The sequence below is a fragment of the Sodiomyces alkalinus genome, assembly GCF_003711515.1.
Source record: "Sodiomyces alkalinus F11 unplaced genomic scaffold SODALscaffold_10, whole genome shotgun sequence".
NCBI classification, from domain to species: Eukaryota; Fungi; Ascomycota; class Sordariomycetes; order Glomerellales; family Plectosphaerellaceae; genus Sodiomyces; species Sodiomyces alkalinus.
In genome coordinates, this window is record NW_021167088.1 from 1,329,004 (window position 1) to 1,344,374 (window position 15,371).

Below are 15,371 nucleotides of genomic sequence, written 5' to 3' on the forward strand. Positions count from 1 at the left end.
CAGGATTATGATCTGCAAAGCAGGTGCAGGAGGGGGTGGTGAGGTGGTGGTAGCGGCAGCGGCAGCGGTAGAAGTATCCGTTCCGGAGCCGGTCTTGTTACGGCTGTCTACGCCGCTGTCGGTGGTTGGCATGGAGGCCATCTCGGCGTCGGCAGCGGCATCACGATGGCCATTCCGGGATTCACCCATGACCATGACGCCACGTACCAGACCACGGAGCACACAAGGTTGCTGGATCCGAGTTGAAGCAACGATATCGTGTCGAGGCTTGGATGTGAGAGGATGTTCTTAGCAAAAAGAAGAAAAAAAGAAAAGAAATTGGTAGAGACCGTGAGAGGGATCCAGATAAGATGAAGCTGTCGCTGGCGTTGAAGATGTTGGCGCCAAGAATCTGACCGATCAAAACGGTCGGGAATGCTGTGAGATGATGATAGAGACGGGGGAGCTGTGTCCGTCTGGTGTCTGGATGACGTGGGAATTCTTTCTCGAGTCCAGATGGGAGCTTTGATGCAATTCATTCATCTACATCAGATGAACCTGCATCTCGTTTGAAATGGAGATTGTAAAGAACTCGACTTGTATGTGCATCTGTTTCTGCTTCTCCATCTGCGTGCTGACCTGTGGCATGTCCTTCCAGCCGGTGAAGGGAAGGGTGGGTGACACAAAGGCCAGTCGGCGGCGTAGCCAGGACTCGTATTCGTAGTTCGTCTAGACAGACTATTGTCGGTTGAAGGGGGTTCCCGTCCCGTTGGGTTCCCTTCTGTTCCCCTTGTCCCTGTTTGTAAGGTGGCAGCGCCGGAATATATATGACGAGTCGGTCGTGGTCCAGGTCCGATGACGAGGGAAGTGAAATGAAAGCGATAAGAAACGAGACAAAGAACAAGAAAGAAGAGAGAGACACCAGCAATGTGTCGAAACAACCGGTTGATGAAAGAAAGATGTCTTTGCTTCCCGGTCTCTCTCGCCCGGCCAGTTTGGCTGTTCAGTGCGGGTTGGACAAACAGATGCTGATGCTGGCTTCGAGGGAAGAAAGTTGGAGATGAAAGGGACGGGCATGTGGTTAAAGGTGGTCCGTCGCGGGAGTACGAAAGTACAAAGGCACGAAAGTGCGGAAGTACGTGCTTCGTCCCGGGCAACGCGGCGCGGAGTACTCCGTGCGGGTCAGTGAGGTTTGTCAGTATAGGTACTGTATTGTCCGGTTTCGGAGCAGCGCAGAAACCATCGTCGACCGAGTACAGGCAGTTGTGTGCACCGTGTCCTTACTGTAGCCGTACCAGTTCAGTACAACGGAATCCTCGCGTGGTCTTCGCTTCGTCTTGTATTATTAATCCATCCGTTGGAGAAGGGAACGAGACGAGACGCAGATACGTACCTACTTGGGGGATGCAGTACAGCTTATATTAAGCTGTGAGGTGCTTTATTATACTCGCCCTTCGTCTTCTCTTCTCCTTTTATTAATTACTCCTCTCCGGGCTGCCATGTTTGTCGCCTAACACCACCGCCATCCGGATTCGCTGTTTCGTTCTGTCCCCCCCCCCGGCCTGACTGCCCTGACACTCGCGGGCTCTCCTAGTCGGGCTTGTTGTCGTGGCCTGTCGGCTTGTTAGTAGTTTTCGGCCTCGCCGCTGCACTTCAGCTGCACTGGGCCGTTCAAATTTTCCATCCTCGTCGTCAGGCAGCCTATGGTGAGAAGAGGACAACTTGGACAACTTGGATTGGTTTATGACACGGAACTTTCCGTCTCCGCTTGCTGATATCACTGAGTGAGCATTTAAGCACTTACCAGCCATGTCTCTATGACGCCCTGTCTTGACTTTCGATGTGTGTGGCTTAATTCAATATCTTCTTGCAAAAGTCCGTCACGAGGCTCTGTTGACAAACGGTTGTTGATCAGAGTAGCGGGCGTTTGCTTGCGAAAAGGGTTACCCTTTGGCTAGATGGAGAAGGGGGGGGGAGAAAAAAAGGAAAAAGAGAGAAAGAAAAGGAGAGAGAGAGAAAGGAAACGGGTGGTCATATGGTTTTAAATATCCTCATGATATTGGTCGAGCCCTCGCTACGCTGGCTGATGATACATATCATGTACATGCTACTGCTACACTCTAACATAATGATGCGCCGTGCTCCTATGCTGACGCTGTTATGATGATGCCGCTATGCTTGTCCCGCTACCCAAACGCCACGCTCTTAAAACAAAGAAATCAAAACTTGGCTCTGGATTCCCAACAAGGATAGCGAGCCAACTCTCATTCCTCACCGATGCCAGCTTTGTTCTACCGCCCCAGCGGAAACAAAGAGAGGAATCGTTCAAGCCGAGCGTCGATACTTGGGCACCCCCCCTACCAACAACTGTCCCAATCGCCTGGACCGCCTAGGCGACTCGGGCTCGTCAGGGATGACAATCACCTCGTCCACGGGGGTCGAGTCCCCGCCCCTACGCCGCTTGGCAGCCCTCTGCGTCGGCGAAGTCGGCGAAGCCTCTTCTCCTCCCCTGGGCCGCTTCGACGACGTGGTGGGCGTCCACTCTCCATCGTCGTCGCCGTCGTCGTTTTCGCGGGAACGCTTGTTCCCGGCCACACGAGTGGGGCTGGTGGAATGCGATTGCTGCCGCTGGTGCTGCCGCCCCTGAGCAGCAGCAGCAGTAGTCTGCTTATGCCGGGCCAGCAGTTTCCTCGCCTCTTCCTGCTCGCGCCGCGTGCGCCTGTACGCCTCCGCCTTCATGCGGCAGTACTTGGCCAGGTCGCCCTTGTGCTTGTCGAGCGACAACCCGCCGCGCCGGTCCCGCACCGCCTGCCGCGCCGTCGACTCTTTCGCCATGTGCGCCGTCGTGAGCTCGTACCAGAGGTGGTCCTCGTCGCGCCGCTGGCGCCGTTCCAAGGGGAGACCCCGGGCGGTGCGCTCCGCCTGGCGCCGCGCCCAGTCGGCGTGCGCCGCCGTCTGGCTCGCGCGCCACCGCTCCCAGTCGAGGAGGAGGTCGCCGTGGTCGCGCGTCAGCGCCATGGGGTTGCGCTCCTCCTTGGCCAGGTGGCGCGTGTCCGGGCGCACGTCGAAGGACGAGACCACCTCGATCAGGTCGAAGCACGACTCGAAGCAGAACAGGTGCATGTAGCCCGCGTTGTGGAACGGGTCGTGCACCGTGCCCGACGTGCCCGGCCGCTCGTCGAACGCCACGCGCCACCAGCCCTTGAGGATCGTGCCACTCTTGGCCGGGCACTCGGTCCACCGGCACCGCCGCGACGCCTCGGTCGGGTTGCGGTTGTTGCACCCCGCCGGCATGTTCTGGATCCAGATCCGTAGCGGTTGGCCCGTCTGCTTCCGCGTCACCATGTACTCCAGCACGTCGTCGCGCGACAGCCGCACCGACGGCGCCCACTCGCCCGAGCGCGTGTACGTGAACTTGGGCCGGAGGGGGTCTTTGCCGCCCCACGCCGCCGGCGCCGCGGGGAGTGGTTCGTACCATTGGGCGAAGTCCAGCGTTTGGCATTGCTTGCGCTGGCGGGGGATGCGCTCTGGGACTGCTGCGGCGGGGGCTTCAACGGCGCTGGCATTGGGGAGCGGTGTCGGGACCCTTGAAGGGGCGTGGGAGACCGGCGGGGTGTATGCCCTGTCTGTCGGTTGCACGTACTGTTGCTGCGGCAGTGGCAGTGGCAGTGACAGTGGCTGTGGCTGTGGCTGCGGCGGCGCTGGCCAGGCTGATAGGGGCATCTCCTCGGGCGTGGGATACCGCGCAATGTCATAGCTTGCTTGCACCGAACTGTTATTCCAGCCCAAGTCGAAGCCATTACCAAGACTGGTGAAGCTGCTTATGCCAGTGTGGTTGTTGTTGCTGTTGCTGTTGCTGTAGTGGCTGGAGTCGACTGTACCTTGCATCATGTTACGCGACTTGGTCGCGGGCACTGGTGGTACTCGTGATACCTGTGATATCTGCGGTACCTGTAGTGCCTGCGGCACCTCGGCCTTGTACATTTCCATGAGGGCCGGATCGATGGGGATCGCAGGGAGGTGAGCCGGGTCAACGCTCGTCGCGCCGATAGTATCAGAGGTCAGAAAGTCCTGTGCGACCAGGTCGTACTCCGCATCGAAGCTCATCCCAACTTGAGGCTCGGTCTCAGCGACGGCTTGGCCATCAGTCTGGTACTGGGGCGCCTGATCAATAACTGCTGACAAGGGAGGCAGCGTTATACTGAGCTGTGGCTTCTGTTTAGATGCAGATGGAACTGCTGTTGATAAAGGCGGCAGCGTTAGGCTGAGCTGCGGCTTTTGTTTAGGCGCAGATGGGTCTGCGGCAGACAGCTTGGGGCTCACCTTTGTCCCCGCGGTCGGCTCGATCGTCGCCTTGGGGGACACGTCATCGAACAGGCTATTTGTAGGAGAAGGAAGGGAAAACTCGAATGTCTTTGTTTTGTACTGCTCTTGGTTGGACTGTGGGGCCTCGTTGTTCTGGGCTACGTTCGGGGAGTTGTTGCTGGCATCCATGAAGTTCCAGTCTTCGAGAAATATCGGGGCTTGTGACTCTGGTACATGGTCGTCGAAGTTGATGCCCTGCTCGTCAGTAGGGTCGTACGTGAATAGGGGATCGAACGCGTCGTTGTATGGGTCCATGGTCTCTCCGCGTTCGTGTCCGATCAACGGACAGCTGATACGATGATTGGATGGAGTCGTTGGAATATGTGGACGGTTTGAAGTCTGTTATAAGCAGAGTAAAAGCAGTTCAAACTCGTTGGTGTTGTTGATAAATTGTTGGTATGTGTCGGAAGAGAGAATGAAATGATTTCCACTGTCGTCGGACGAGGGCTGTATATGTACAAGTCGCAGGGAGGCATGGACAAAGCACTTGGACAAACAAGGACACGATGTAGGAGAGAGAGCAGCGGATATCATTGTGGGGTGGGCAAGAGAAAGAGGATCTATAGATGGATACTGGGACAAGGCGAGTCGTAGGGCTGAAAGGCTGAAAGAAATCATAGGCGTGGAGCATCATTGTCGACTCCTGACAATGGCTTTGCATTCCGAGGACAGAGATTGTCGAGACTCGCCAGTCTGGCTCGTCTTTCGCACATGATGGCGTCCTTCACTGAAAGAGAAGACAAAGACGGGGGGCATCTATAAAGGATTCGTTAGCAACACCATTGTGCAAGTTGCGCAGCGTAGTGTAAGAAGCCGAATGGCACAGGATCAGGACAATAAAGCAAGTTTCTCGACAGAAGATTCCGAACAGGTCTGTGTTATGCATGTCTCATCATGTGTGCCAGGGAGGAGAAGGAGAAAGAAGCAGTGGTCAGCCGGTAGACTGGGTGCAAGAACGTACCACAAGTCATATCGAGTCTCTACATTGTAAAGACGTACATGTATCCTGGGGAGTCGGCTCAGTGGGCGTCAGGGCGTCATAATAGTTAGTGGGTTAGTCTCGGTGGTAGGGCCTGAAAAGATTCGAGGCTGGGAGGCCAGCAAAGAAAGGTCCTTTGAAGGCGACGACTTGAGTAAATGGAGGAATCAAGGCCCAGGCCTCGTCAACGCCTCGAACGTGTTCTTTGAGGAGATTCTTTTTGTTCCATCGCGTCTTAATTTGGCTCATGGGGGAGGAGACGAAATCGTCAAAGAAAACGAAAACGTCGCCCATCTCAATGAGGACAGAGTCCAAGGCATGGCGAAGCACAGCCAGTTCTGGGCCATCGTGAAGGGACGGCAAATATAACGAGATTGTAGAGGAGAGAATGGAGAATGTAATTGCAAAAGAGCAAAGCAAAAGAAATGTCCCGGCTCCCACTTGGGAGAGTTGAGTGTTGTGTTGTGAGAAGGAGAGGGAATGAAGGAAGAAAGGAAGAGGAGGAAGAAATGAGGTTGGGAAAATTTCCTTACGTTGACCTAGTACCTACCTTAGGTAATAAGGTACCTTAGTAAGGTACTTGGATGTGTGGCTAGTGAGTGGGGTCAAGTACTGCATGTGGCTTAAATTCTGTGGTTGTGCCACACAATCTGATGCCTTGCCTTGTGTGCACCCAGCCCGTGATTGGCTACTTATCCTGTCCATGTTTGACGAACGGCAGGTACGAAGCTTTTCGTACTCCGTGCACCATTTGCTTCCGCCGCCCTGTAGAAATAGTACGAAAGCACGGATACGAAAGTACGAAGAAGGTAAGATAAACGAGGTACTCCATACTCTGTCTGTGGAGTGCCCTGTATTTCAATCAAAGTAAAATGTACTTCAGCTGTACTTTTGGAAGTCATACACGAAGAGACCCTGACGTACCTTACCCCGGTAAACTCTGTTGATGCCATTCTATGGCCTTCTTCCCAGACCTCGTCATCCTATTCCTCCTCAACCTCCCCCTCCAGCCTCGCACCACCATCCAGGGGAAATCCGTCATACACCCACGCACATTCTTTTATCCACTTGATTTTTTCTTCCTCTTTTTTGCACGTCGTGCTCAACGCCAATGGTCGGCATACACACGATTCTGCCGCCCGTTTGATCCCCCTCGAGAACTTGTGCGACCCCTCTTCGTCTTCGGCTTCGGCTTCGTAACATCGGACACAACAAACCCCCTCCAAATCTCCAACATCTCCAACATTCGACCCCCTCCTGACGCTCTGGGTTAGTCTCTACCGGGTAGCACTGATTGGATTTGGGATTATTGGGTTTGTTGGTCCCAGGACGCGGCTTCGGGCCTTCCAGTGCTTCCCAACACCGACTTGACTCCTCCATGGATCGTCGTCTTTCTCCCTGTTCGACTGCCGACTCATACTCCTCTGTGCACTTACACATCACCCCGGCCCTTCTTATTCGACCCGTCTTTGACCGTCTTCCATCTACCAGTCGCCGATAGCAGCCATGGCAGCAGACCTACCGCCCGAACTACAACAGAGGCTGGATGAGCTCCAAAAAGAGTTGGAGGTATGTCATTCTCACTGTCTTGCCCTCCGCTACATTTGCATTCTTACATTACATCCTCCATAATGCAAGCTGAAGGGCTGAAGGTCTGCAGCTGACTTGGGTTGATTATAGGAGGGGGACATCACAGAGAAAGGGTGAGCGCTCCTCATGCACCCAAAGTCACTCTCCCCATTTTCACTCGACCGACTGCTGACTCTTTTGTCGCTTCCAGCCACTACAAACGCAGAACACAACTGCTCAGTCAGTATCTCGCTTCCCATGCTCTCAATGTGCCTGTGGCCGAACCCGAAACCCGACCCCGCGGTGCATTAGGCATACATTCTGCGGATGCCCCTAGTCCCGGTGGTCACGATGGCTACGATGGCCACGTTGGCCACAGAGCCGCCGCTCTTGCTACCCTAGGCGGCAGAGACTCGAATCCGAGCAGTCCTACCGACCTAAGCCACCGATCTCAATCTCCCTTCGCCTCTGCTTCTGGCAGTGGCTACGCATCCCCAGATGTAGGCTTCCTCCGACCAGGCGGGCCTCTTGCCGGTCACCGACCTCCCGTGCAACTGCAACAACGCGATTCCCTCTTCCTCCATCCAGTCTCCGCCACCGCGACCGGCCCCGCCACCACCCCCCTCGACGACTCGGCGCGATCCGTGTCCATGGTGTCGGGTGACTATGCTTTCAGACCCGAACAACATGGGGGCTACATGGAATCGCCTCAGGACGCGTACCCCGAACAACACGCTGCATATCCAGACCAACAAGCTGCCGGCTACCCGGGTCAAGCAGTCGCCTACCCAGATCAGTATCATCATCATCCCCACCAATACGAGAGCCGGTCCGGCACCATGTTGGATTCGACCGGCTTCTTCCCCGGCTTCACCGGGCAGCAAGCCTTCGACCAAGCCCCCCGAGATGATTGGGGCTCCTCGGGGCCTGGTCCTGGGCCTGGTCCTGGTCCTGGTCCTGGTCACGGTCATGGCCCCGGCCCTGGTCCTGGTCCCCAACATCGCCAGTCCACCGGCGAAGCCTTTTCCCCCACCGTCGCCAAGGCGCCCCCCATGTTGACGGCCAACGACATGCCGCCTCCCGAACTTCTCGAATGCCAGATGCCCCTCGAACCGCGCGAGGTTCCCTTCGCCATCTACGATCCGCACGATTCCAACATGCCCATGTCCCAGTTCGAGAACATTGCCGCAGTGTTGCGACACCGGGGACGGACCACCGCTAAGATGCCGGCCTACTGGGTGCTCGACAGCAAGGGCAAGGAGATCGCGTCCATCACCTGGGACAAGCTCGCTTCGAGAGCCGAGAAAGTCGCCCAGGTCATCCGGGATAAGAGCTCGCTCTACCGGGGAGACCGCGTGGCCCTCGTCTACCGGGATTCCGAGATGATCGACTTTGCCATTGCCCTCTTGGGGTGCTTCATTGCCGGCGTCGTGGCCGTGCCGATCAACGATCTGCAAGACTACCAGAAACTCAACCTGATCCTGACGTCGACCCAGGCCCATCTCGCCTTGACCACCGACCAGAACCTCAGGGCGTTCCAGCGCGACATCTCGGCCCAGCGCCTCAACTGGCCGAAAGGCGTCGAGTGGTGGAAGACGAACGAGTTTGGTAGCTTCCATCCCAAGCGCAAGGACGACGTCCCGCCGCTGAGTGTGCCGGACCTCGCGTATATCGAGTTCTCGCGCGCTCCGACGGGGGATCTGCGCGGCGTGGTCCTCAGCCACCGGACCCTCATGCACCAAATGGCCTGCCTGAGCGCCATCGTCTCGACCATACCCAGAAACGGTCCCGGGGACACCTTCAGTCGCACTCTGCGCGATAAGAACGGCCGGCTGATTGGAGGAGGCGCCAGCAGCGAGATCCTCCTGTCCTACCTGGACCCCCGGGAGGGAATCGGCCTGATATTGGGCGTCCTTCTCACCGTCTACGGAGGCCATACCACCGTCTGGTTGGAGAGCAAGGCCGTCGAAGTGCCCGGTCTTTACGCCCATCTCATCACCAAATACAAAGCCACCCTCATGGTGGCCGACTATCCCGGCCTGAAGCAGGCCGCCTACAACTACCAACAGGACCCCATGACCACCCGGAACTACAAGAAGGGCGTGGAGCCCAACTTCCAGACGGTCAAGCTATGTCTCATCGACACACTGACCGTGGATACGCAATTTCACGAAGTCTTGGCCGACAGGTGGCTGAAGCCGCTCCGCAATCCCCGCGCGAGGGAGGTCGTCGCGCCCATGCTCTGCCTTCCCGAGCACGGCGGCATGGTCGTGAGCGTCCGGGACTGGCTCGGCGGCGAGGAGAGGATGGGCTGCCCCCTGAAACTGGACCTGGGCAACGACCGCGATTCGGCTTCTTCCGATAAAGAGGAGAAGGAGAAGGAGAAGGAGAGGGAGAGGGAGAAGGAGGAGGACGTGAAGCCTATGCCCTCCAACGGCTTCGGCAGTCTTCTCGGCGGCGCCACAACCACGACCGAGGAGAAGGCCAAGAACGAGCTGAGCGAGGTCTTGCTGGACCGCGAGGCGCTCAAGACGAACGAGGTCGTCGTGCTTGCCCTTGGGGACGAAGCGAGGAAACGAGCAAACGAGCCGGGCACGGTTCGTGTCGGTGCCTTCGGATACCCCATACCCGATGCGACGTTGGCGGTCGCGGACCCGGAGACCGGCCTGTTGTCCTCTCCTCACTCCATCGGAGAGATCTGGGTCGACTCGCCCTCGCTCTCGGGAGGGTTCTGGGCGTTGCCCAAGCATACCGAGCAAATCTTCCACGCCCGGTCCTACAAGTTTGACCCGGGCGAAGCAACGCCGTCGCCCGTCGAGCCCGAGTTCTTGCGGACGGGCTTGCTGGGTACGGTGATCGAAGGCAAGGTCTTCGTGCTGGGACTGTACGAGGATCGCATCCGACAAAAGGTCGAATGGGTTGAGCACGGGACCGAGATCGCCGAGTACCGCTACTTCTTCGTCCAGCACCTCGTCGTCAGCATCGTCAGCAACGTGCCCAGGATCTACGACTGCTCGGCCTTTGACGTCTTTGTCAACGACGAGCACCTGCCCATCGTCGTGCTGGAGTCCCCGGCGGCGTCCACGGCCCCGCTCGCCTCCGGCCAGCCGCCCAGACAGCTCGACGCCCCGTTGTTGGAGTCGCTGGCCGAGCGCTGCATGGAGGTGCTGATGCAGGAGCACCATCTGCGCCTTTACTGCGTCATGATCACGGCGCCCAACTCGCTGCCGAGGGTGGTGAAGCACGGTCGTAGGGAGATCGGGAACATGCTCTGCCGGAGGGAGTTCGACTTGGGCAATATCCCCTGCGCCCACGTCAAGTTCGGCGTGGAGCATGCCGTCCTCAACCTTCCCATCGGCGTCGACCCCATCGGCGGAATATGGTCGCAGGTGGCCGCCGAGTCGAGGGCGGACATCCTCCTCCCCGCGGACAAGCAGTATTCCGGCATCGACCGGCGAGAAGTGGTCATCGATGACCGGACCTCCACGCCGCTGAACAACTTTTCCTGCATCACCGACCTGATCCAGTGGCGCGTGGCGCGGCAGCCCGAGGAACTGTCCTACTGCACCATTGACGGCCGCGGCAGGGAAGGCAAGGGCATCGCCTGGAAGAAGTTCGACACCAAGGTGGCGGCCGTGGCGCTCTACTTGAAGAACAAGGTGAAGGTCCGGGCGGGGGACCACGTTATCCTCATGTATACCCATTCCGAGGAGTTCGTCTTCGCCGTGCACGCGTGTATCAACCTGGGCGTCGTCGTCATTCCCATGGCGCCCCTGGACGAGAACCGGCTCAACGAAGACGTGCCCGCCTTCCTGCACGTCGTTGGCGACTATGCGGTCAAGGCGTGCTTGGTGAACCAGGACGTGGACCATCTTCTCAAGACCAAGTCGGTGTCGAGCCACGTCAAGCAGTCGGCGCAGATTCTCAAGATCGCCATCCCGAACTACTACAACACGACGAAGCCTCCAAAGCAGAACAGCGGCCTGCGGGATCTGGGCATCACCATGCAGCCGGCTTGGATCCAGCCGGGGTACCCGGTCATCATCTGGACGTACTGGACGCCGGACCAGCGCCGCCTCTCGGTCCAGCTCGGCCACGACACGATCCTGGGCATGTGCAAGGTGCAAAAGGAAACGTGCCAAATGTCGAGCACCCGGCCGGTTCTCGGCTGCGTTCGCAGCACCACGGGTCTCGGGTTCATCCACTCCTGCTTGATGGGCATCTACATCGGTACGCCGACCTACCTGCTGTCGCCCGTCGAGTTCGCGCAGAGCCCGGCGTCGCTGTTCGTCTCCCTGTCGCGGTACAAGATCAAGGACACGTACGCCACGCCGCAGATGCTGGACCACGCCATGGCCATGATGCAGGGCAAGGGCTTCACCCTGCACGAGCTCCGGAACATGATGATCTCGGCGGACGGGCGTCCCCGGGTGGACGTGTTCCAGAAAGTGCGCCTCCACTTCGCGGCCGCGGGTCTGGACCGGACGGCCATCAACACGGTGTACACGCACGTGGTGAACCCGATGATCGCGTCGCGGTCGTACATGTGCATCGAGCCCATCGAGCTGTGGCTCGACACCAAGGCGCTGCGGCGGGGCTTGGTCATCCCCGTCGACCCGGAGGGCGACCCCCAGGCGCTGCTGGTGCAGGACTCGGGCATGGTCCCCGTGTCGACGCAGATTGCGATTGTCAACCCGGAGAGCCGGCTGCTGTGCCACGACGGTGAGTACGGCGAGATCTGGGTCGACTCGGAGGCGTGCGTCAAGGCGTTCTACGGGTCCCGGGACGCGTTTGATGCGGAGCGGTTCGATGGGCGCACGGTCGACGGCGACCCGGGCATCAAGTATGTTCGCACGGGGGATTTGGGGTTCCTGCATAACGTCAGCAGGCCCATCGGGCCGGGGGGCGCGCTGGTTGACATGCAGGTGCTCTTTGTGCTGGGCAACATTGGCGAGACGTTTGAGATTAACGGGCTGAACCACTTCCCCATGGATATGGAGGCGTCTGTCGAGCGATCCCACCGAAGTATTGTTCCTAATGGATGGTAAGTTTGGGTGTGGTGTGGTGTATATTTGGTTTCTGTTTTCTGTGTGGTCCCTCGGTGCTAACCAAAAGTGTTTGCGTCTGCAGTGCCGTCTTCCAAGCGGGAGGTCTCGTGGTGGTACTGGTCGAGGTGGCGCGGAGGTCGTACCTCGCGTCGTTGGTGCCGGTCATCGTCAACGCGATCCTCAACGAGCACCAAATCGTCGTCGACATCGTGGCCTTTGTCAACAAGGGCGAGTTCCCTCGGTCCCGACTGGGCGAGAAGCAACGCGGCAAGATCTTGGGAGGATGGGTAACGCGCAAGATGCGGACCATGGCGCAGTTTGCGATCCGCGACACGGATCCCCCGGTCTTGGGAGGCGAGCCGGGCAGCAGCGCGGACCAGCATCGTGCCTCTGTCGGGAGTCAGCGGAGCGCGAGCGTGCCGGCGGCCGGGTCGTCCAGCTTGAGGAATGTGGAACCGGCGCCGCAGATTTTGGGGCAGGGGTCGCTGTACGAGCAGCAGCAGCAGCAGCAGCAGCAGCAGTACCCTTACCAACAACAACAACAACAACATCAACATCAACAGCAGCAGCGTAGACAAAGTATGGTGCCGACGCCCGTTGCAGAAATGCCGACGGATGACCAGGTCTTCGCTCCCAGGGATGCGCCGCAGTCGTTCGACGGAGGTGGGCAAGCAGGAGCGGAGACGCAACAGGCGGGGGGTGTCGCCGAGCACGGCGCGAGGGCAGGTCAAGGGCCGCCCCAGCTGAGGTTGCCCGGGGTCGACGGGCGGGAGAGCTGGGAGTTGTGGGAGAAGGAAAACGAGCGAGAGGATTGGTTGGCGGATGCGGTGATGCATATGAACCTCGCCAATGATATGGAACGGAGGCAACAACAGGGTTGAGTGGGCATGGTGTGTCGTACGAGGAGAGGAGTATCATGGCGGGAGAGTGGACTGGGCTGTGTCTAGAGTCGATCCTGTTTCTCTTGGGCCCTGTGGCCTGTCTCTCTGTTTATTTCCTTGGTTCTCTCGGCAGATGGGTTTGCCCACTACAGGCGCATGTGATATATCCCTTGAGACCTTTTTCCACTTGAAGACGGATGAATATATTTCATATTCTCTGGACATGAGAGTATTATTCGTACGTCTTAGTATGACATACGCTCTTCGTAAGTACATTGCGAGTCGCCTCTGTCTCTCTACCTACCAACCCCCTGAGAAGACATATTTCTAACTAGGCATATTTACATGATCACATCCACTCCATATCGGCAAGGTAATCATGGTCCATGTCCCTCCTGACCAGCAAGTCACCCCCCGCCATGGTACCACCGGCCTTGGGAACAGTCAGGACGCCCTCCCGGACGAGATCCTGCGCCAGCTTGACAAGCAGGCCATCACATCCCTTGGCGACGAGCACATTGACGGCAACAGGCAGGAACTCGTCCCGCCCCGTGATGGTACTGGGCCTCGCCACCTCGCCGAGGGGGAAGACGCTGTCCGGGACCTCGGCGAAGACGGAGATGCGCGAGGTGCCGAAACCAAGCGGCGCGCCGGGGGCGCTGGCGCTGTAGCGGTTCCGCGGGGACGGGTTGCCGGTGCTGCCCGGGTAGATGAGGATGGAGTCGGAGCACGAGGCGGACGACGACGAAGCGGGGAGGACCTCGGCGTTGAACCAGTCCATGAAGACGGTCTTGTTGTGCAGGGCTTCCGGGTACCATGCGTCCGGGATCGAGTCGCCCCAGGCCCAGCGCGAGAGGGGCACCGGGTTGACGAAGGGGCGGCGGCCGTCGTGGGCGGCGGCGTAGTCGGCGAAGAAGGGCTCCCGGACGAGCTCGATCTGTTCCTTGGTGATCAGGGTGGCGTAGGTCGAGCTCAGGAGGGTGGAGAGGCGGGTGGAGCGCAGTTCGGCGGGGCCGGTGGCGGCCCAGGCGGAGTCGAGGTTGAAGACGGAGTGTTCGGTGCCCAGGAAGGCGGCCAGGGCGTTGGCGAAGTCGTGGATCATCTTGCCGGCGTCGGAGGACGCGGCGGGGAGGCCCACGGTGTACAGCTTGGACGGGTAGGCGACGGAGGAGGAGCCGGCGTACGAGGTGTAGTTGGCGCCGTACATGGCCTTGTTGGCGGCGTCCCAGGTCCAGGGGTCGCGGACGAGGAAGCCGGGCGTGTCGAGGGTCGGGGAGAGGGGCATGACGCCGTCGAGGGAGACGAGGCCGTGGGAGGGGCGGTTGCCGAAGAGGCCCTGGGCGCCGGCGGGTCCGCGGACGGAACCGCCCGTGTCGGAGCCGAGGGCGATGTCGAGCCAGGGGTAGGCGCCGACGGAGGCGCCGGCGCCGGCGGACGAGGAGGAAGGGTTGTTGTAGCCGTCGCCGCGCGGGTTGAAGGGGGCGTGGTAGTCGACCCAGTCGGCGGTGGGGGACTCGCCGTTGGCGAACTGCGAGGTCTTTTGGTGGCCGACGACGATGGCGCCGGCGTCGAGGAGGCGCTGGACGACGGGGGCGGTGGTGGCGGCGGGCGGGTAGAGGTTCCACCAGGCGCGGTTGCCGTTGGACTTGCGCATGCCGGCGAGGTCGTAGATGTCCTTGATGCCGATGCGCACGCCGGCGAGGGGCTTCTCCGGGGTGGGGCTGTAGTAGAGGCGCGAGGGGACGCCGATGGTCACGGAGGCCGAGGAGGGGATGTGGGCCGACAGGGGCTGGAAAGAGCTGGCGTCGGGGCTCTGGAGGAGGGATTCGGTGAAGGAGCCGATGGAGTCGTCGTAGAGGCGGTAGGCCTGGTAGACGTCGCCCGAGGCGGTGTCGAGGAAGTACGGGCCCGAGGGGAGGGCGGTGCTGTTGCCCTCGAAGGGCAGGACGAGGGAGCGGACGTCCTCGTAGAAGGACTGCTTGCTCAGGCACGGCGAGGCGGCGTGGCCGGCGAGGAAGACGGTGGAGAGGAAGGAGGGCTGCCAGACGTCGTCGGCCGAGGTCCAGTTGCCGAAGAGGGAGGGGAGGGCTTCCTTGTCGACGCCATCGTCGGACACGACGGTGATGGGGGTGAAGCCGAAGGCGCGGGGCAGCGACTTGATGTCGAGGGGCCCGTCGACGATCTTGCCCTGGGAGAAGGGGGAGACGTAGTAGTAGATGTCTCCCAGCTTGAGGGAAGCACCCGTCTGGACGATCTGGGCGGTCGCCGTGGAGACGTAGAGCCCGAAGGCGAAGAGAGGTAGGCCGCTTGTCTTCATGGTGGATGCGGGCTTGCAGCAGGGTCGTCAGGCGTTGCGTCGGTAACACTTCTCGTCGGTCATTTCGACTGTCATGGCAGCAGCAGACCTCTCTTTATACCCCGGACATTTTATCATCGCCAAGGAGAGGGGTCAAAGCAAGGACCCGAATTCTCGAGTGAAGACATGCCTCCGAAGGAGCTAACTCCTGGTCCCCCGTCTTCGAAATCCTAGAGGAGCCTCGAAAGACCCCG

General features: G+C 59.4%; 6 protein-coding genes across 6 annotated transcripts in view; 1 reads left to right on the plus strand and 5 right to left on the minus strand.

Annotated features, from left to right (window-relative positions):
* SODALDRAFT_320517 (hypothetical protein) overlaps positions 1-195 on the minus strand; it is a gene marked incomplete at both ends in the record, with an annotated part of 2,411 nt that extends 2,216 nt beyond the window's left edge. The window contains one exon of the mRNA XM_028609544.1: positions 112-195. Coding sequence (XP_028463867.1) covers positions 112-195 — 84 coding nt within the window. The remainder of the gene's footprint in view (positions 1-111) is intronic.
* An 839-nt stretch (positions 196-1,034) lies between these two features.
* SODALDRAFT_328450 (hypothetical protein) lies at positions 1,035-1,934 on the minus strand (the record flags this gene model as incomplete). The annotated part of the gene is made up of 2 exons (XM_028610697.1): positions 1,373-1,934; positions 1,035-1,309 (listed from the first exon to the last, which is right to left on the minus strand). A coding segment is annotated over exon 1 (332 nt), but the record flags the coding sequence as incomplete, so codon positions are not given.
* Positions 1,808-4,981, minus strand: SODALDRAFT_57332 (hypothetical protein). Its single transcript, XM_028615492.1, has one exon. The coding sequence runs from the start codon at positions 4,597-4,599 to the stop codon at positions 2,305-2,307; it is 2,295 nt and encodes a 764-aa protein (XP_028463869.1). The 5' UTR covers positions 4,600-4,981; the 3' UTR covers positions 1,808-2,304.
* SODALDRAFT_57261 (hypothetical protein) lies at positions 4,677-5,389 on the minus strand. Its single transcript, XM_028615491.1, has 2 exons — positions 5,306-5,389; positions 4,677-5,100 (listed from the first exon to the last, which is right to left on the minus strand). The coding sequence occupies exon 2, from the start codon at positions 5,003-5,005 to the stop codon at positions 4,709-4,711; it is 297 nt and encodes a 98-aa protein (XP_028463870.1). The 5' UTR covers positions 5,006-5,100; positions 5,306-5,389; the 3' UTR covers positions 4,677-4,708.
* A 1,440-nt stretch (positions 5,390-6,829) lies between these two features.
* Positions 6,830-12,821, plus strand: SODALDRAFT_320519 (acyl-CoA ligase; the record flags this gene model as incomplete). The annotated part of the gene is made up of 4 exons (XM_028609545.1): positions 6,830-6,892; positions 7,004-7,026; positions 7,104-11,936; positions 12,023-12,821. 4 exons carry the CDS (start codon positions 6,830-6,832, stop codon positions 12,819-12,821), a joined length of 5,718 nt encoding a protein of 1,905 aa, XP_028463871.1.
* Positions 12,822-13,170: 349 nt separating this feature from the next.
* SODALDRAFT_381330 (glutamyl-tRNA amidotransferase) lies at positions 13,171-15,210 on the minus strand (the record flags this gene model as incomplete). Its single annotated transcript, XM_028615161.1, has 1 exon — positions 13,171-15,210. The coding sequence occupies exon 1, from the start codon at positions 15,136-15,138 to the stop codon at positions 13,171-13,173; it is 1,968 nt and encodes a 655-aa protein (XP_028463872.1). The 5' UTR covers positions 15,139-15,210.
* Positions 15,211-15,371: the final 161 nt, after the last annotated feature.

Bases quoted from the DNA above. Each gene is read 5' to 3' on its own strand.
- SODALDRAFT_57332 (XM_028615492.1), bottom strand. From the start codon at position 4,599: ATGGACCCATACAACGACGCGTTCGATCCCCTATTCACGTACGACCCT.
- SODALDRAFT_57261 (XM_028615491.1), bottom strand. From the start codon at position 5,005: ATGCAAAGCCATTGTCAGGAGTCGACAATGATGCTCCACGCCTATGAT.